General features: G+C 39.1%; 1 protein-coding gene across 3 annotated transcripts; it reads left to right on the top strand.

Moving 5' to 3' along the window:
• Positions 1 to 553: 553 nt before the first annotated feature.
• LOC131220576 (uncharacterized) lies at positions 554 to 4,023 on the top strand. 3 transcript variants are annotated; one of them, XR_009158697.1, is made up of 4 exons: positions 554 to 684; positions 2,859 to 2,923; positions 3,002 to 3,070; positions 3,648 to 4,023. XR_009158697.1 is itself a non-coding variant. In XM_058215416.1 (4 exons), exons 1-4 carry the CDS (start codon positions 2,501 to 2,503, stop codon positions 3,720 to 3,722), a joined length of 285 nt encoding a protein of 94 aa, XP_058071399.1. In that variant the 5' UTR covers positions 2,454 to 2,500; the 3' UTR covers positions 3,723 to 4,023. The 3 variants fall into 3 exon arrangements, 1 of the variants encoding a protein (XP_058071399.1); XM_058215416.1 differs by lacking the exon at positions 554 to 684 and adding an exon at positions 2,454 to 2,576; XR_009158696.1 differs by lacking the exon at positions 554 to 684 and adding an exon at positions 2,542 to 2,641.
• Positions 4,024 to 20,486: the final 16,463 nt, after the last annotated feature.

Here is a 20,486-nt window from a genome sequence, read left to right as displayed (position 1 = left end):
CCATGGTTTAATTGTAAATGAATGGCATTTTTATCATTTACAAAATATGGTTCTAAGATCATATGTAATCCACACAATATATAATGTCAGGCGATTATATGGAAAATGACAAAAAACTTGGGACGAGTACTTTATTTTACAAGTAACGGTAAATAACAACGAAAGAAGGCAATTTCACGTAAATAACCTTTTTCTCCCTTGTTATTCCTGTGATACTGATGACTTCCCCATCCATCCAAGGGGTCGTTTTGATGCATCACTACAAGAAAATGGGCCTTAGCCGACTGATGGGCTAATCCTTACCGACAACCAGTTTTAACGGCTGTCGGCAGCTCCTTATAGATATATATAAAAGAAAAGAAAAGAAAAAAAACTAACCTATCGCGCGCCTCTCTCTCCCTCTCTCTGCCGCTCGCTCTCCTTCTCACTCCCTCTCTCTGCCGCTCGCTCTCCCTCTCACTCCCTCGCTCTACCGCTCCCTCTCTCTGCCTCTCCTTCTCCGTCTCCGGCCCTCTCCCTCCCTCTATCTGCCTCTCCCTCTCTCTCAAAACCCTAGTCTTCTCTCTCTCTCTCAAAACCCTAGTCCCCTCTCTTTCTATCTCCTCGGCCCTCTGCTGCAACAGCAGGTATCTCTCACTCCGCTCGATCTACCGCACATCAAGGAGCATTCTACTGCAACATCAGGTATGTCTCTCTCTCTCTCTCTCTCTCTCTCTCTCTCTCTCTCTCTCTCTCTCCTTATCTATTCATATCAATTTGGGCATTTTTTGGCATTTTTTAAATCCTTCAAGTAACATTGTGCAATGATTTGTGTATTGGGATTTTTTGAGTTTCGAATCCCTAAATAGGGATTTGTAGTGTCGATTCCATAATTGCGGATTAGTGTAGAGGTATTGTCTGAGAGAAGACAGTCATGTATCAGAGGTTCATTTGCATGAAGATGTTGATATGGGGCTAGAAAAGTTTTGGATCCCTTCGTCTAGGTCTGTTTGACCTAATCAATAGGTTGGATGGCAAATAAAGATTACAGTGGGCCCTAATCTCATGATGCTTATGTCTACTACTTGTCTAAACCATATTAAACCTGAACTTTCCATTTGCTGAATTTTGGTGTTTCTATTATTTTACCAATTTTTATTTATTTATTATTTTTTTTTTCTTACCATATTTCTAACAATTGATGCTGAACTAGAAATGAATATTTTCGTTCCCTTTTTTTTTGCCATATGCCTAACTACAAGTCAAACAAATCACATCAAAGTCATACTATAGTATTAAATCCATGGATCCAGCAGACTATGAACAGAAACTTACCTGGAGAGCTATTATCTGATCCTCCACTGTATCTTTAACAGTTAGCCGTGAAACAGTCACAGGGCGAGTCTGCCCAATTAGATGTGCCCTGTCAATAGCTTGATCTTCGGTAGTTGGGTTTCTCCAAGGATCTAGAAGAATAATGTGATAGACAGCGACCATGTTTAGACCGAGATTTCCAGCCTTCAATGACATGATCATGATAGTCACCTGAAGAAAAAAAATCAAGTTTAAATCAATGTATAATACATTTCTAGAAGGCAACAGAAAAATAACAAAGGGAACTTTTACAATATCTCATGCACCATGCATCTCTTTAAAAAAAATAATAATAATAGGAAAGTAAGAATAAAAAGAACCTATAAGGCTGAACTGAGCTTCATACTAACGACAGCAATGAACTTTACACATTTCTGTAAAGCTGAAGTGTCAAACCTCTTGATCAGCGGTGAAATCTTTCACAGCCCTATCTCTTGAAGCCAGAGACATCCTCCCATCAAGTCTCTTGTACTGTATACATGATTGGTTTAATGAAATCTCAAGTCCAGCATGCAAGTCCATTGGGAGAAAACAATAGCCTCGTTAGGTAGTTCAGATTGCATTGTAGAGTTGAAAGATGTATTTTTTTTAGCATGGCCATTAGAGTAGCCTTGCTCTGAGATATGGTCATAAGTGCTTTCTACAGAGAGAGCTACATCTTTGCATCCCTCACAACTAACTATGGAACTTGGATTCCTTAATTTACAAACTGAATGAAGAATCTCCATTGCAGATCCAATTTTAGAACTGCACAAACTCTGCCCAGCTGCTTGGATGGGTCAGTGTATCTGGTTTTATTGGGTCATTGTAGCTGACAATTAGATTCCATGCTTACATTCCCAAATCCTTCTTTGCTAATTTAAAATCAAGGACAATATACCTGGTTTTCAATTTTGTAAAAGTTGCATGTTTCAGTGGTAGACTACTGGTACTCTTAACTCTTCACATTTTTAAAAAAAATGTACCACCTACTTTTTATTTACTACTGAAGTTTGCCTGTAGTCTTGTGGCACATGCATTGTTATAATGCTGGCTATATTTGATAATTCAATAATTTTTAGTTGCAGGACATTGAAGAAATGTTGGAGCATAGTCAAGGAACCACTCCTTATATACTTTTAGCAATGGAAAACCGGATTATGGTGATATGTTTGACGCCCAAGAGGGGTTTTTTCATGGACTCACCACCTCTGTTAGCAATGGCTTCAATGGCGTCAATTCTGGTTGGAGCAGTGCTTTTAGTGATCTTATTTCTGATCTGTACAGTCAAGCTGAGCAGATATCCACTGTAAATTCTACTCGAAAACCCACTGCAAATGAATTTAGTTCAACTCAGTTGGGCCTGAATTCAGATTTAGTAAATGGTGATGATGATTTGGATGAAAATGACTGGGAATTCAAGGATGCCTTCTCAGAAGGCACAGTTGGAAATGGGAATCCTGAATTTGAGATTGTAGATGCACATCAAAACTTTTTTGCTGAACTAAAGCTAAAGAATTTTGTAGGTTTCTACTCTAGATTGAAAGACGAAGCACGATTTTTCATACTTGACCATCTTGATGATCTCAAGGTGAGTGCAAATTCATTGTTAAGATCTATCTTTATCATTTCATAAAGCTGAAAGAAATTGAATGGTTCTTGGTATTAGAAAGCCAAGAAGGATGCTGCTCTTTCTAGTGATGAAGTAAAGGTTATGGCCTTTGATGAGGAAATTCATGTGTGTAGTTTCATCAAATTGGCTTGGTCTTTTCCTTTGAAACCTTTTGTGTGTGTGTGTGTGTGTGTGTGTGTGTTTTGACATGTTCGCCTCGGTCCTATATGTTCCAGTTCACTTCTGGGGGTGTGGTATTTCTTCCTTAGGATGCTTCGGTTTAGTAATTCTAGGTTTGTGCTAGTAAAAGTATGAAATACAATATACAGGTCACCTAGAACTTCAATTATTGTACTTGGGCTAATGATGGTTAATCATCTACATTGTTGGAGCTATTTCTGTAGCCTACTTGTGCTGCTATCTTCAATGTCACCCAGTTGTCGTATACCAGGTTGTTTAGTACATAAGGCTGTGATCTGGAGTTGAGTATTAGGTGTTTACTAATGGGATCTATTTTGGGTAGGATATGGATTGAAAGGTTGTGAATTAAACAAGTTTTTGTTAGGAAGCATAATGCTAGTATTTCAAGTCAGACATGGACCAGAATCGGTTCCCAGAGTTGTCCGTACATCGTCCAACTGGATTCAATTAGCTTGAGGAGAGGCTCCTAATCTGCTTTAATTTGACATTTGTTCCATTTCAGCCAATGGAGATATATGTGGATGATGAGGCCAAGTTGACCCTGCATGGTCTCGTACAGGTACTCGATGGTTTCTGAAATGTGCATTGAGTTCTCTTATTACCTTTTGTTTTCTTGTCTTTTTTGTAATTGCTCCGCACTTCTTTTCTGACCATATATGTGGATGCTTGCTTCTGAGGTGGGAGTAACTAATGTATCTTTTCTTTTATTTGCACATAAATGGTGAGCCTATGGCATGACTTGTCATGAAAGTGTATTATTCTGTTTCTGCAATTGGTTGAAAAAAAAAAACAACACTAAGATATGATGGTTTTTAATGGTTATGGATGAAAAACCTTGTTCAACATACACATAGTTGTGATTTTTATTTTTTTATTTTTATTTTTATTTTTATTTTTTTTATATTGCCATTTCTTTGATGGCTTTGGTAAGTTTTCATTTAGAAATGCTATGCCAGTCGTTGTTGGGAAAAATAGAATATGTGGTATGCTGTGCACATGGAAGATGTGGGCAATATCCAGATGTGTGCAGTGAATCATCTCTTTCAGCCTACTGCATGAGCTGCATGAATATGCCATCGTAGGATCTCCTTGCTTGGTTGTAGTGTCTAGGTTTGTCTCACTATAGCTGTGGATTTTCATTTAGACCCAAGGTTGAAAATGCAAACCGATATCCACACCCAGCCTCAATGATGGATATGCCCCATCTTTGCTTGTGGTAATACACAAACATGACTTTTTTGCTATTGAATTTCTAAGAAGATGTAGAAAGGTTGCATCTTGCCGAAAAGGTTGGGGATGTAAATAGTGGCTTTTTGAAAGCTCTCTAGAGTGGTTGCAATTCAAGAAAGGGTGTTTTTTTGGGAACATGAGTAGAAGACTAAGGATGCTTGTATATAATTTATGTATTGCTTACTTTTAGTGACTACTCATGCATAGATTACCTGTATAATTTAGCCATTACATGTCATTTTTTGTTATTATATGTTTCTCTTTGATGGGCAAGACTTCTTGAATACCTCTCTTCATGCATTGCACTTCCACTGGGATGTATCAGTGAATTCTTGATAATACTTATCTATTAGAAATAACATTCAATAACTTCTGTAAAACTCGGGAACACATAGTAACAGCCTTACATTCTTTGGAGCTGAATATATTTAAACATTCACTATAACCCCCTTTTTTGTTTCTTTGCTTTTGTTGTTTTTTTTTTTTTGTTTTTTTTTGCCCCATGTTTCCAGGAAGCTTATATTGATTAATGCCTGTGATTTTGCAGGGGAAGTGTGAGGCGTACTAAAGAAAAAAGAAGTTACCTTCTTGCCAGTGAATACTCTACTTTCTCATTTGTACTTTTGACTGATATGTAATATTTTTAGAGTAGACAAGAGACTTAATTCTCCTCAATGAATATTTCATGGTAGTTTTAGATCTTGATTTAATATCCCAAATGGGTTGTTTGTTATGGGTAAGTTGCCAGGAAATTGAAATCTGAGCCATAAAACTATATGTTTGTCCACTTAATGGATTAGTGACTTCTAATACTTCCATTCTCTTTACACAGGCCATCTAACTGGAGGAAAAAGCGAATCCCTTTTCACGACTTCATGTTGGGTGTCCATAGTCACCTTCAAGTAAGAATTTTCACGACTTCATGCTTAGTGAGGCATGCATTTCATGAAAAAGAGGCATGCATAACAAGTGATTTCTTGTTTAGAAGCCTGCAATATAACTTCATGCAAGCCATGTACTATCTGTTCATTCCCTCACATTTATGTAACATAGTTTGTTATTCCTCTAATTGATAACATTTGCATTTGAGTAGTTTGTTATTCCTCTAACTGATAATGTTTGCATTTGATTATCTTAATACTGGGGCATGTTGTTTGCTTGCAGTCGATCACAATGCATCATTAACATGAGCGATGCATCAAAGTAGACTTCCTTTTTCTCTATACAGGGTCCGTGTAAACTGGAGTAGACTTCTACGAGAAGTTGTGTGGAGTATCCATTATTCAAAGGTGAGCTTTTATGCAAGTATTGAATTTGGATTTTTGGCATTAAAAACTAAGCGAGTATTTTGAGATAAATATGAGATTTTGTTTCAAATAGGAATGCAGTCACTTGATATCAATATTCAGCCCCTTGACTTTATAATGACATATTGAAATATGAATATATGTGACTATTTCATCAGAGCTTTATTCTTTTAAAATGTCTGTACTATTGTGAAGCTCTTCCTGTAGGTTTGTGCTGTTTGTGTTGAACTCTTGCTAAGAACTCCGATTTCCATGAAACTCCATGGATCTCAATTTCCAAGCGAATCTGTTTATGTGGAAACATATTTCTTGTGAAAGAGATTGCCTAGGCTGCTTGGGTACTGGGAAAGCCATCCTCAGGCATTCCTCAAAAGCTTATTTGGTTTCTCAAGAGCCACTTTGCAAAGCAAAAGCCAACTGCATTGTTTTGCAGGCTTCTTCAGTGTAAACTTAGGCTTGATTCTTCCATAACACAAATGTTAATTTTCTCCTCTTTAATTCAATTATATTTGCTGACCAATTGAAAAGGAGTTTTGAGTCTCAAGGTTCAAGATTGAAGAATTGAACTTGAGACTTTTTGGGGTTGGAGAACCAAGTATGGTAGAAAGTTGAGTTTTCTTGTTTTATCTCGTTTGTTTTATTTAGTGAAAGGAAGTAATTTTAAATATGCGATCTTTAATTGAAATTGGCCATTTCTGTAAAGGTGTTTCCATAGCCACATGTTTTTCATAGCTGATTAGGTTCATTTTCCCACTTCGTTATGGTGGAAGACTGTTGATATTGGTTTATTTCTTCCTAGATGTGAAATTGTCTAAAAAATTATTTGGATATCTGGGCCCTGTGCAAGTTTGGTTCATAGATTTTTATAGTAATCTGGAAAATTCAGAAAATAGTTGTTAATACTTGTAAAACCATGTTGTTGTTGTTGTTGTTGGTTTTTTTTTTTTTTTTTTGCTTGTAGAATTATACATGCGAATGTTGAGCCTTTCAGCTGTTAGTTGCTTTCTGTTCCACATACAAAACTGTTTCCTATCACCTCTTATGTTGTTTGTCTCCCTATATATTGTTACACATACAATTTGTTATTGGTAGACTCTCATGTCTTATCTAATGGCACAATACACGCTAATAATTAGCCATTTTCATTGATTAGTCAGTGCCGACTGTCATAGAGTTCGTGATAGTAGAACTGCTTTACTTGCAATGGATGGATCCAAACCAGCCAATTTATCTTTACATCAATTCAACTGGAACGACTCGTGATGATGGTGAAACGGTATGTTGGTTCTCATTTCCAACTTGGTTTAGTCTTATACTCAGCTAGACAAGGTTATATATGTGCTTCAAATTTAAGTTTTTGAATCTCTACTGTTCCAATTTTCAAAGCAACTGTTGAATTTGTGCATATGGGCTTGCTATCCACATATGCACGCTCTCCACATGCAAATGCAGCAGAGTGCCAACATGGCTGGTCCACTCATCAGGCAGCCACCCCTATATGAAAGTAATGGATGGTTTAAGATAACTTGCCAACAATGTTAAAAAAGAAGAAGAAAAAGAAAAAAGAAAGATTACTTGCTAACAGTCAATTGTCAACATAGACAAATCTATAAGTCCTCTGGAGAAAATCCTTTCCTTAAAATGCTTCCTATGACGATGGATTGTTTAAGATTAACTTGCCAACAGTGCACTGTTAACATAGACATCTGTGTAAGCCCTCTGGCAAAAATCGCTTTCCTATTATCTCTTCATGCTTCCTATGATGGATGTTTGCTATAGCCATCTATTTCATCTTTAATTGCATTGTATTTTAGTTGATATGATTCTTTTTCACCTGTGCTTACAAGCTCTGCTTCAGAATTTTTCTCTATAATTCTTTGTGAAACCTTTTATCTAAGCTGCAAGTCATTCATTTGTTGCACCAACCTTTTGTGTACTTCATTCTTCTTGAGAACTTCTAATATTTTTTTGGAATAATGGCAGGGTTTTGATATGAAACTAATTAATGTAAGTTAGACTTGCAAAGTTACAAAGGTGATGCTCCTTTCTCTTTTTTTTGAGTTCTTTCTTAGGAATAAAATTCATTTCTCTATTGTATGTGATCTTTCTCTTCACTTAATGTTTCAGGGAGGACAAGTGGTCAAGTACACTACCATGTTATCTTGTGGCAACTATCATAGAGTTGTGGGCTTTGCAAAAGGAAAAGGCCCAGCAATTCCCATTGCCCTCCAGAAGGTATCTATTTGATGCATTTGTAGATATCGGCTCAAATTTGAAGTCCTTGTTAATTGGGAAATCGATTATTTATGGTTAATTTTGCATTGTGGCTCATCCATCAGCAAAAGAGTGACTATTTTACCTCCATTTGTTGCCATTCTAAGACACTGGCAGCCACTTTTGGCAAGTATTCATGAACTTACTTCTTCAGAGGGTCTGAATGCCCTCGTTATTGATGATCATGCTTTGGTAGCAGACGCACTGGCTCTTGAGGTGATTGAACTTCCACACTCCTATCTCTTTCCAGTTCCATGGAAACTGCGAGTTGTATATACTCCCATTGAAGAGTTTTGTGATTGAATTTTATACTCTCACAGTTTTAATCCACTATATTTCTTCCCTGGCATTTGTAATTGATCTTAAATGGATTAGTTGAGAGTTTTCACTGCATAAATGCTAATAAGATTGATACTTTGTAAAGAAATTTGATATAATTGATGTAATTAGTGTTTCTTCCTGGTGCTCGTGATGTCACTCTAGCAAAATCCATATCTAGATAATTAGATAATTAGATGTAGCTATGTCTGGTAATATATAGTATATTAGAGCTTGTCATGACCATTGTGCTTGTGAAAATTTCAGGGAATTCTACAAATTATTTTGTTGATGCTATACTGTTTTATCAGTCTAACTGTTTTTGTTTTTCCTGAAAATTGGTTTGAATTTCTTGTGTATTTCATCTGTGGAGGTATTTAATTCACTTATAGAGTAGGTGTAGATGTTGCATGATTAAAATCACCAAAGATCGATAGAAGAAACGAGTCCCTTGGAAACAATGGCAATCATTGGCAACAAGGAGATCATTGATATTAACCAAGGTATGTTAGCTGCTTAGACTGGTGGATGCATGTGGGTCACCTTTTTTTTTCTTTTGTTTTTTTTTTAAACTTTTTGATAAGAAAGATTTCTCTATTGCTACAGATTGTCAGTGGTCATGATTCAATCTGTAGCAAAGTTTTAAAGAGCTACGGTACCAATGACTACGGTCGTACTGTGGGCTCGTTATCTTTAGCTACGGATTTTATTCGTAGCTTTTGACCACTTTTTGGTAGTGTAGCAAAAAATGACGATTTAGCGGCGTCCAGCACAATTGTCAGTAAAGGTCCTGACCGCCGGTAAAGCCTTTCCGACCGAGGCTTTACTGGCTGTTTGCTAACCGCGGGCAAAGGATTTTCTGGCGGTTTTCTGGGCCTTTGCCAGCGGTTTTGACCGCCGGTAAAGACCAGTTTTCTTGCTGTGCATGTAAAACCCGTACGTGCTAGTTTGATTATAGGTAATTGGATTACATGGGGCATTTACTAGGTGTATTTGATTGTAATCAAATTGCAAGCTGTGATCGGACTACTTCTTTTAGCTGTAATATGAAACCTGGCAAAAGGTCATTATTCAAATTACAGATAAAAAGATTTCAAGCAACAACTTTAATTGCTTTTAAAATTCAGGGTGAGGAGACTTGCAAATCATCTTCGAACAGCCATGCAAGGATGTAAAATGAAAAAAAAAAAGAAAAAAAAAGAAAAGAAAAGAAAATTGAAGAAGAAGAGCACCCACGAATGGGCCACACCACAGGAGACAGCAGAGATTAAACACCTACAAGTGATGGATGGAGTGATTTTCATCATAGAATATGGTGAGCTCCATAAGGCCTTGTGTTGTAGGAAATCAACTCTGGACGGTAAAGCCCTACATAGGTTTTCTAATTCTACCACTGTGTGGAGACTTACCCGTCCATATGTTAGAGGACGTGTTAATATGGAACACGTGAGCAACAGTTGAACCTTCCTTCTAGTTAGAAACAAATCCTTTTTTTTTTTTTTTCATTTTTTTTATGGCGAAATTTCATTGATCAAACGGCCAGGACCGGCTATACAACTTCGGGAGGGCCAATAACAAAAAGGGAACGGCCCTCTTATCATATGGGCTAAAAACAAAGGGAGGACAAGGAAAGCTAGGATTGACGCAGGGATCCAATTCCCACTTTATCCAGGAACAGGAGGCCCTTGATGTGGCCAGGGAGGTTGTCTCGGCTTATGAAACTGGAATTGGATTGGGCCTCGCTGCCTAGACGGGCCAAGCTGTCCGCAACAGAGTTAGCTTCCCTCGGCGTGTGAATAATCTGGAGATTAAGGGAGTGGGTGAGGTGGGAGACTCTAGCCTTCCAGGACCAGATTGACCAGCAGAAAGTAGAAGAACTAGCAAGGGCTTTCACCACAATCACGGGCCTCACTGCCCAGACAGGCCAAGCTGTCCGCAACGGAGTTAGTTTCCCTCGGCGTGTCAATAATCTGGAGATTAAGGGAGTGGGCGAGGTGGGAGACTCTAGCTTTCCAGTACCAGATTGACCAGCAGAAAGTTAGAAACAAATACTTGAATCTTATGTCCAAACAAATGCCACAACTACATGTGCCAGCTCTAAACAAATCAGTCCACTTGTCATGTGGGTCATTTACTAATTACTTGGCCAACTCTTTCTGAAATTATGTCCCACCTATCAAATGGTTAGGCCCACCTGAGGGATGACTTTGATATCCCACGTGTTGCCGAGGCTGGCACATAGGTTGAAGTCCATATGGCATTCCTTAAAGGCGCTTGTAGGCTTAGGAAAGCTTATTATACAAGCTAGGGAAGGGGAATAAGAAAAATATAAAACGCCCAAAGCTATGTCCGAATTTATTTCTACGTGCCTGTAACAGTATATTTGAGTTAATGCATACCACATGCACATTTCTGAGCACCTGTGTACCAATTGTCATATACCAAATAATTCCACATGTTGGGAAAATGGTGGAGATTGTATTAGGGTACACAAAACCTTATAGCTAAATCACACTAAATGTCCAATCGTAAGTACCATTTTATTAGACTTTTTCTTAATATTGAGTCTAATCTTCATATATATTCATGTCTGGAAAAGAATATTCTGTCGTAGACTTTTCCTTTACATAATGATTTAGAATTATTTTTTATTTATATTATAAAAGACAAATGTTCAAACTTATTATTTTTTATTAATTTGATATCAATTTATAGTTAATTATTTATATTCAACGGCTATCGTTGTAAAGGGGAATTTGAATTAGTGAGTCCACTTCTGTGGACCAACAAATGATTGATTTAGTATAAATATCAACCACAAGCTTTATTGAATTGAGTTTATCTCAGTGATCTATTTTAAATGAAAATATTACAAGTCATTTAATAATAATTAAAGGTTTTACCACTCCAAGCTCTGCTATATGTGAATATTCAATTATAAGTTGTAAATAAGTTACAAGTTATCATAACACACAAATACATATATTACAGCTTCTTTTTTTTTTTTTTTTTGGATTAGCTTGTTAGTACACACCCATGTCAGTACAAATACATAGATTACAGCTTAAAGTTAAATACAATAGGCTGTAAATACCTTACATCTGTAGTCAAAATACTTATAATTGAATTAGAACCTAATAGTTTTACACGCATCCAAACGACCTGTAAGGTTTTAGTGTTTGTGTCGAAGCACCACCAGCCCAGATCATGTACATACCAGTCGCGCAAGTGTCGATGGGAGCCACGTTAGATCACCAAACGTGTTTAAACAAATCACATGGATACACGTCCCATATCCTGAAAGGACCAGTTCCGTCGTGACCATAGACAAATCAGATTGATACACGTTTCCCACATCCTGAAATGACCAGTTCCGTCGTGACCAAAGAAAATTCCAATCCTTTCCTTTTTCACTCTTCTGGTATTGACGACCAGTTCCGTCGTTTTTTTTTTTTTTAATTTTTTTTTTTTTTTGGCTAATTGCACTTTATTAGGCTAATAATTGTAATTCAATTTGGTAGTCATCCAAACATCCTGAGTAATTCAATTTGGCATGTCTGAGTTAAACCCTTTGCTCATCTTCGTCCTTGCCCAACTTTATTTATTTATTTATTTTTATTTTTAAAGATGACGCACTTTTATTAGGGCTATAGGCCAATAGAAGAAAAGGAAAAAAGCCAAAGCAAACAAACAACGGAAAGGGGGGAAAAAAAAAAAAAAAACAACCATCCAGAAAACCCAGCGCCAGGAAAACAAGCAACTCCTGGCACCCAGTCACTAATATACATAAAAACCTAATTAAGAACCCCAACTGCTGAACCGCTCTGATTCTGGAAGCGTATTAAAATATAGACGGCGAAAATGGTTACAAGGATCATTACTCCAACAGCAACTAATATCCCAACAAGCAATCCAGTCCTGTTCTTTGTTGAAGTGCCTGTTGGTGGAAGATTACTAGACGGCGAAAATGGTTACAAGGACCAGTTCCGTCGTGACCATAGAAAATTCCACTCTTTTACTGATTACTTTTCTGGCATTTATCGAGTCGTGGAGTATGAGGTAATGAACATGACATAGCTGCGTGACCACGTGGCAGAGTATATTCCACTCCTTTCCTGATCACTTCATGCAGGGAATGCTGAAAGCTACACATGACAAGATAAATCAAGCGTGCCGTATGGGCGTCGCTCATCGTGTGGGGCCAACGGAGAACATACGCTAGATAATAATAATAATTTTGGTTCGTTGATCAACTGGGCTGCAAGTGTATGAGAAACGTGGATGGCCACAAATAAGGTTGTGTATATATTTGGGCTAGTTCATGTTGAAGGTTTTCTGCGCCTGACGACAAGCAGCTCAGATCTCACACACGGTGGGACGAGCATTTCTCTTCCATGATAAGGGAGAGAAATATATATGTATATATGTTCTTCCATGATAAGGGAGAGAAATATATATATATATATATATATATATATATATATATATAGAGAGAGAGAGAGAGAGAGAGAGAGAGAGAGAGAGAGAGAGAGGAATGCTCACCTAGCACCATCTTAAGTGAGCACAAAATCTGAACAGTCCCTGTGATGCAGCACCCCCCGAAACCTCGAAAGCACATCAACTTTCAACCCGATCCAAAACTTTGGTGAGCTATGGAAAGATGAAACAATTTCCTCTCTTGATTTTCATTTCTCTTTGCTATGGCCTACTAGAATTTTGGATCAAGCTGAAAGTTAGGCTTGTGAGGTTTCAAGGGATGCCACATCATGTAGACAGTTCATATTTTGGGCCCAAGATACGTGTCCAACAGTGCACATGGGTGCTCAGGTAAGAATGTGTGCAGGTAAGCAACTCTCTCTCTCTCTCTCTCTCTCTCTCTCTCTCTCTGTGTGTGTGTGTGTGTGTGTGTGTGTGTGTGTGTGTGTGTATATATATATATATGAATGTTCACCTACACACCTTCTTAAGTGAGCACTGGTTGGACCTTTACACACATATCTTAGGTACAAAATCTGAATGATCAACATGATGTGGGACCCTTGAAACCTCACAAACCCAACTTTCATCCCAATAAAAAACTCTGGTGGGCCATGGCAAAAGGAAACAATTTCCTCCTTTGATTTGCATTTCTCTTTGTTATGGCCCACCAGAGTTTTGGATCAGGGTGAAATTTTGGTCTATAAAGTTTCAAGAGGTGCCACATCATGTGGACTGCTCAGATTATGTGCCCATGACACATGTGTAAAGGTGTGCATGGGTGCTCACATAAGATGCGCAGGCACTCTTTATATCTATGGAAATAGTACTATGAGGTCGACCTCAGGGAACTTCCCATGATGTGTGTCAAACATCTACCCATCAGCCAGATGCACCATTTCATGGTGGCCCAGATGCCCCATTTCATGGTGGGCCACAGGCTTAAAAATCAAGTCAATCCATGACTTGGGTGGGCCACACCATATACAACAATTGAGAAGGGTTACTCACCCATTAAAATCTTCATGATCATTTATTAGGCCCACTGAGATGTGGTTGACAAATTCAGCCCATTTATTGTGTGTGTCCTTCTTCGATGAGGGGCCATACCAAGTTTCAGTCGCATCCAAAAATCAGGTGGGGCGCCCCACCAAGTGCATTTATATGTTTTAGGCATGTCTTCACATGGTTTTAGATGGTATGACCCACCTGAGCTATATATACATACATATATATATATATACATACATATATATATATATATATATATATATATATATATATATATAGCTGATTTTTGGGATGTCTTATAACCTAAAGGGGACCCATCAAATACATGGTGTTGATGTGTGACACATATCATGGTGGGGCCCACACAACTCAACCTCATGGGAAGTTCCCGTGAGCTCGATCTTATACTACTATTTCCATATGGGATTTTGACCATACTAGCATTGTGGTATGGTTGAATAATGGAAATAGAATGAAAGTTCCAAATATTTCGAAGGTAGTTATCTAACAAGTCTTAAAAAGTTTTTCAAACCAAATTACTCCTGTATACCAGCAAAGGTAATGATGAATAAAGAGAGGACCACAACTATAAGTCCTTTTTTTTTTCTTTTTTAAATAGGGAATTTCATTGATACCTAAACAAAATTGCATTTCGGGCCTTCCCAGGAAAAAAAGGACCTGAGGAACGCCTATCATAACAAAGCTAGGTGAACCTAAGCCAAAAAACAATTACCTCTTCCTAATTACACCTAACCCTACCTTGTCTAGGAAAAGAAGCCCTCGTACCTATGGAGGGAGTTCTACCAAACTATCACCAAGAAAATCTGATTGGTCGTTGCTCCCCATGTGGGCCAAAGCATCAGCTAGGACGTTACCCTCCCCGAAAATATGTCGGAATTCCACCTAGTCTTGAAGACGAAGCCTCTCAATCCTAAGTAACCAATATTTCCATTTCCATCCTAGGAAAATATTCTCGTTTAAGATTTTCACTACCAGCTGACAATTGGACTCCACCACCACTCTAAGATAGCCCTTTGAGAGACAAAGAGAAAGGCCATCGTGGACTGCATGTAATTTAACTCCAACATTGGATGTTACCTTGTAACCAGCCGCAAACCTGAACAAAAAGTGACCCTTGTCACCCCTACAAACTCCTATGCCCCCTAACAAACCCGGATTCCCTCTAGAGGACCCATCAACATTTATTTTAACCCAGGTGGCAGGAGGTTTCAACCATTTCACCACCGATTGCTAGCCTGACCTCCCCCTATTTGATATCCCAGCCGCTGTTATGCCAGACCGGGGACGATCCACTCCCTCCATTGCTACGTTTGACCACCTCCTGTTTAAGATTCTAGCCGAGCTACCACCATCTGGCCCATTGAGGTTAGATAACCACCAAGAGATACGAGCGGTCACAATAGCAACAGACGGGGTCTTCCCCTCAAACAACGCAACATTTCACGCCTTCCATAGCTCCCAGAAGATGAACAGAGGCACCAGCTTCTGCAAGAGGGAACTCCTGACCCCTATCGTAGAGGACCTCCACCATTGGGACAACCTGGACTCAACCAAGGAAGCCTGCATCACGCTATCCCAAAAACCATGCCAAAATAGTTCCAAGTAGAGACGGCTAGCTCACCATTTAGGAACAAATGAACAATGGACTCACCTGCAGTGCCCTGGACTAAATTAATAGGACAACAAACACATTTAAAAGCTAAATGAATTCCCCGAGATTGGATGACACCCTCCACCGACATTGATTTATGTAGCAACTTCTAGGCAAATAGAGAAACTTTCAGAGGAAGCTTATCGTGCCAAACCCATCTTGCCCAACCCTTTCGAGGGGAAGAAACTCTACTACTAGCCCAAGAAGATTTAACTGAGAATAGACCTAAGGAGGTATACGGCCAGATAGGGGTATTTGGGCCCTCCGATAAACAAAAACCTGCCTAGGAGATGTAGTCCACCACATCCTGAGGGAGGAGATCAAATACTGCAGAGGAAGGAAAAGGGCCATTCAGGCCTAAGAATTGTTGGACCTTCATCGACATTAACCCCTAAGGGATAATTCCAGACACCGACGACTGGAGGGGGCCCAGCACTATCTAGTTCGCATTCCAAAAGCTGCATTCCCCTTCTCCAATGCTCCACTGCACTCGGTTCTCTAATTGAGGCATAATCTGCAGAATTTTCTTCCAAATTGGGGAGAAGATGTGAGCTACGTTACTCGAGATTGAAGGGGGCTGAATCTGATAATGTTTTGTTGCCATGAACGAGCTTCAGATACTGGCTTCCTTTCTAACTTTAAATGCCCAGGCCATCTTTAGCCTATAGGTGAGCATAACCTCTGACAACGTGCGAATATTGATCCTACTTTCAACTTTAGGCAATGCAATGGTCTTCCAGCTCCTCCAATGGAGCTTCCTCTTGCCGTCAGCCCAGCCCCAAAAAAAGGACACAAAGCAGCTTTCTAGAGCTGCGATAACCTAGTTTGGAAGATGAGCTACTGCCATTGCATGGATTGGAATGCTACCCAGGACATGATTAATCAAAACCCCTCTACTGACCTGAGAGAGATATTTCAATTGCCACCCCTTTATCCAGCCTTCCACCTTATCAATTAAAGGTTGGGAAGCACTCGCTTTCATCCTACTAATTGCTATAGGGACTCTAAGGTAAGTGAACGGGCCAGAGAATTTGGAGATGCCGAGGAGGTTCTCAATGGATCTAATCTTGGAAGCCAAAATTTTATTTGAGCAAATAAAGGAGCTTTTTCTGAGATTGATGCGTCGGCCGGACGCTGCTTGGTACACATCCAGAAAAGCCTTGATCCATTTAGAAAAAGAAGGGTGTCGTCCGCATAGAGGAGATGCGAAACCTTTAGACAGTCTCTACTAAGCTTGAAGTGCTGACCCATGCCATGAGACATCAAAATTTTGAGGCTCTGACTCAAAATATCCGCAAAAAGTATAAACAGACTCGGAGAGATCGGGTCCCCTTGCCGCAGGCCTCTCGAAGATTTAAAAAACCAGTCGCCTCGTTGTTAATTAGGATTGAGAACCAGCTGTTAGCCTAGTAATTCTCAACTAAGTCAATCCAGCGGGGGCTGAAACCGAAACGCATTAATACTTGTTTGAGGAATCCCCAATCCACCTTGTCATACGCTTTCTCCATGTCCAACTTCAGCACCAGATTGCCACCTCACACTTTCTTGTTAGTTTCTTTGAACGGCTCCTACGATGGCATAATGTTCTCGGAGATCGTTCGGCCCTGGACAAAGACTCCTTGCTTGGTAGATATGAGGGAAGGAAGCACCTGACTTAGCCTGGAGGCGATAATCTTGGAGAAAATCTTCTATAGGCAGTTGAAGAGACTGATAGGTTGATAGTCGACCAATCTCTTAGGGGCAACCCCTTTGGGAACTAGGCAATTTAGGGAGGAAGTGATAACACATGGGAGCTTTCCTCCTAGGAAGAAAAATTGCACTGCCTTGAGAATGTCTTGACCAATCATGTCCCACCATATAGAGAAAAAAACCCCTGAGAAGCTATCTGGACCGGACGCTCCATCAAGAGGAATGGATTGGATGGCTCAATGCACCTCTTGAATCGAGGGGGGGGGGGGCCATTCTTGCGTAACCAGAGAAGGAATAGAATCCAAAATCATTGGCTCAGCCGCACAGCGACACACTTTAAATTGGTCCTCAAAATGCACAGTAGCCCTCTTAATAGCTTCTGGGTTAGACACCAACTGCCCCGAGTACAGCTCAATATTGTTGATTATAGCTCTCCCGTCTCTCTGATGTTGCGGCATGGAAGAATTTAACACCTCGTACTTTTCAGTACTCGAGTGTTATCATGTAATCTAATCTAATATGAATACAAACTATACCTACTTAGATATTCACGTTCATTACGGTTTAAATCTGACTGTTAAAAGCAGTCTGCACTTATATATCAAGCTATCCATCCGTTAATCTTTAAGACCGACCATCACGTCGTTAGAAAAACCTATCCATAGGGTTCTAATTTCTTCGATGAATAAATCTAACTAACCATTGTAGATTTAAAGCTATGGATCACAAGATCCACTGTTCGTCAAGGCCGCAACTCCTTGTGGGATAATTTGATGCTTACCTACATGGTATAACCACCCAATCCTAAAAGAAATGGTTAGAGTCCAGCCATGTTAGCTTGGGACACTTAGAAGCATCGATGATAATATCGGGAAGCATTAGGTGCGCTTAGGATCAATTTTGAAATTATCCGATCATCAGATTGGTCATCCAATTCGGAAAACGTGTGTAAATCTATGAAATATATATATATATATATATATATATATATATATATATATATATATATATATATATATATATATATATATATATATATATATATATATACACACATACATACAGACATATATATATATAGACATATAATCTAACTATTTAATAATCATTTATAATAAATACTACAATACAACATAAATATATACACTATGAAATGTTATTTATACACTTCATAAATATTTAAAATTTCATATTAAAATGATATACAATTATAATCCATATTACAATTATACACTTGTGACATCATTTATATGAATTACAATCATAAAATTTATATGACGTAAATTAATAAAATTTATAATAAATAACATATTTCAAACAATTTAACATGTTATATATATATATATATATATATATATATATATATATATATATATATATATATATATATATATTAATTCTATGAAGGTTTTGTTTTGTTTTTTTTTTGAAAAAGGTGGAGAGGCCCACCAAATATCATTCATGAAAAGGAATGTACAACCATTCAGGCTGGCCTTGACAAAAATAACCAGGCCTCGCCCATCATATGAAGAAGAAAGGGCAAACTAAGGCCGCCACAAACAAAATAAAAATGCAAAGAAGGGAAGAGAAGATACGGGCCCCTTGACTAAGGCCGAAAACGCAAGCTACGCTATGGTAGGGGGTCGAAGTGAGCCCAGTCCTACTTTATCCAGGAAGACCAAACCTCTAATCTCTCGGGGAAGCATCGCAAGTGCAACGAACATCGAGGACGCTTGAGACTCGCTACCGAGTTTCACTAGACCACCCACCGGGAAGTTCCCTTCCCTAGGCACATGCTGGAAAAGAACTTGGCAAAGTTTCCCCAAATTATCAATCCCGGCCTTCCAAGTCTTCCAAGAGCATGCCGGAGACGAGGCATTGTTGAGGATGTCTACAACTAACTTGGAGTCGGATTCAATAATGATGTTTGATAGCCCCCTTTCCACGCACAGAACCAACCCGTCCCACATAGCTCTTAATTCAACAAGATTATTAGAATTGACCCCATAACCCTCCGGAAAGGCGAAGACCACATCGCCAGAGTCAGACCTGCAAATACCCCCCCACCTGCAGGGCTTGGGTTGCCGCGGGAAGACCCATCCACATGAAGCTTAGCCCACCCAAATGGGGCCCTGATCCACCTAATAACTTGGGCCTGACGGATTGGATGGCGCATTGAGGGGATCCTCAAGTTTAAGAGGGACAACTCGTCCATCAAGTTTGAGGGACAAGGGAGGGACATGGCTTTGGCAATCAGCTGAAGCCACCAACTAATCTTCCCCACTACAGCATTTTTGGACATGACGCAGCCCTCAAATCTAGCCTTGTTTCTAGCCTTCCAGATCTCCTAAAGAATCATGTAGGGAACCAGATTACGGATAGTAGAGAGGCCTCAACTTGTAGCATTTAGAGTCCACCATTGGTTCATCTTCGCTTCAATTGATGTGGCTTGCAAGGACGACACCCCGAAAACTCTACCAAAATGGGCCCACGTGTGGCTCGCGATCGAACCATGCATAAACAGATGGGGCAGATTTTCAACTGCAGGTCTATTATTGGGGTTCGAGCTGCAACAAGAGCACTTAGACGCGAGGGGAACGCCCTTTTCCTGGATTTTCTCGTCAAGAGGGATGGCCCTAAGAAGGAGACGCCAAATGAAAATCGATATTTTAGGCGGCAGCTTGCTGTGCCAGATTTTTCTCATCTAGGGCCGCTACGGCTTGTTTGACCTGCACAGATCCCAAGCGGACTTGACAGAAAAGCGACCGGAAGGGTCCCTAGGCCAAAAACATGAATCTGTATCCTCTTAGGTGGCGAAATCGCCCTAAAAAATTGCTTCCACTACATCCTGAGGGAGAAAAAAGAGGACAGAGGAGGGCAGGAGAGGGCCGGCAGACCCAAGAAAATCTTTAACTTTAAGGGTCCGAAGGTGGACCGGAATGGGCTGACTGGAACGGTTAGCAAGAGGTCCAAGACCTGTTTAATTTAACATGTAATATAAAATTTAAAACATAAAACATATATAACTATATAAATAATACACAAATAATATATATTAATCTTTGTTTCTTTTCAATATTCACACAATTTATATGTATTAACAATCTGTGATAATATAAATTATATATAACAAATTACATTATTACTTGTTATTAATGTAATTTTATTAATATAAAATAATTATAGTAGTAGTGGTAATAGTAGGAAGAATAATATTAATATTAGAAATTGGTTAGTAATCTATGATGGAATGACCCATTAGGATCTTTTAACCATTGACATTCAATTTCGGGAAGATCCGACCGTTAGATCGACGAGAACCCACCATTAGAACTAGAAACTTAAGAGTATGACCCACTTAAGA

Source organism: Magnolia sinica, chromosome 12, assembly GCF_029962835.1.
Source record: "Magnolia sinica isolate HGM2019 chromosome 12, MsV1, whole genome shotgun sequence".
NCBI lineage: Eukaryota > Viridiplantae > Streptophyta > Magnoliopsida > Magnoliales > Magnoliaceae > Magnolia > Magnolia sinica.
The sequence above is the reverse complement of the archived record's forward strand: the minus strand, read 5'-3'. Positions and strand labels throughout refer to the sequence as shown.

What these genes read in the sequence shown, in the direction of transcription:
- LOC131220576 (XM_058215416.1), top strand. Translation starts at nt 2,501, where the DNA reads ATGTTTGACGCCCAAGAGGGGTTTTTTCATGGACTCACCACCTCTGTT. An exon ending in CTTCAATGGCGTCAATTCTG is followed by an intron (nt 2,577 to 2,858) that starts GTTGGAGCAGTG and finishes AGAATTTTGTAG; the next exon opens with GTTTCTACTCTAGATTGAAA. An exon ending in CCTTTGATGAGGAAATTCAT is followed by an intron (nt 3,071 to 3,647) that starts GTGTGTAGTTTC and finishes GTTCCATTTCAG; the next exon opens with CCAATGGAGATATATGTGGA.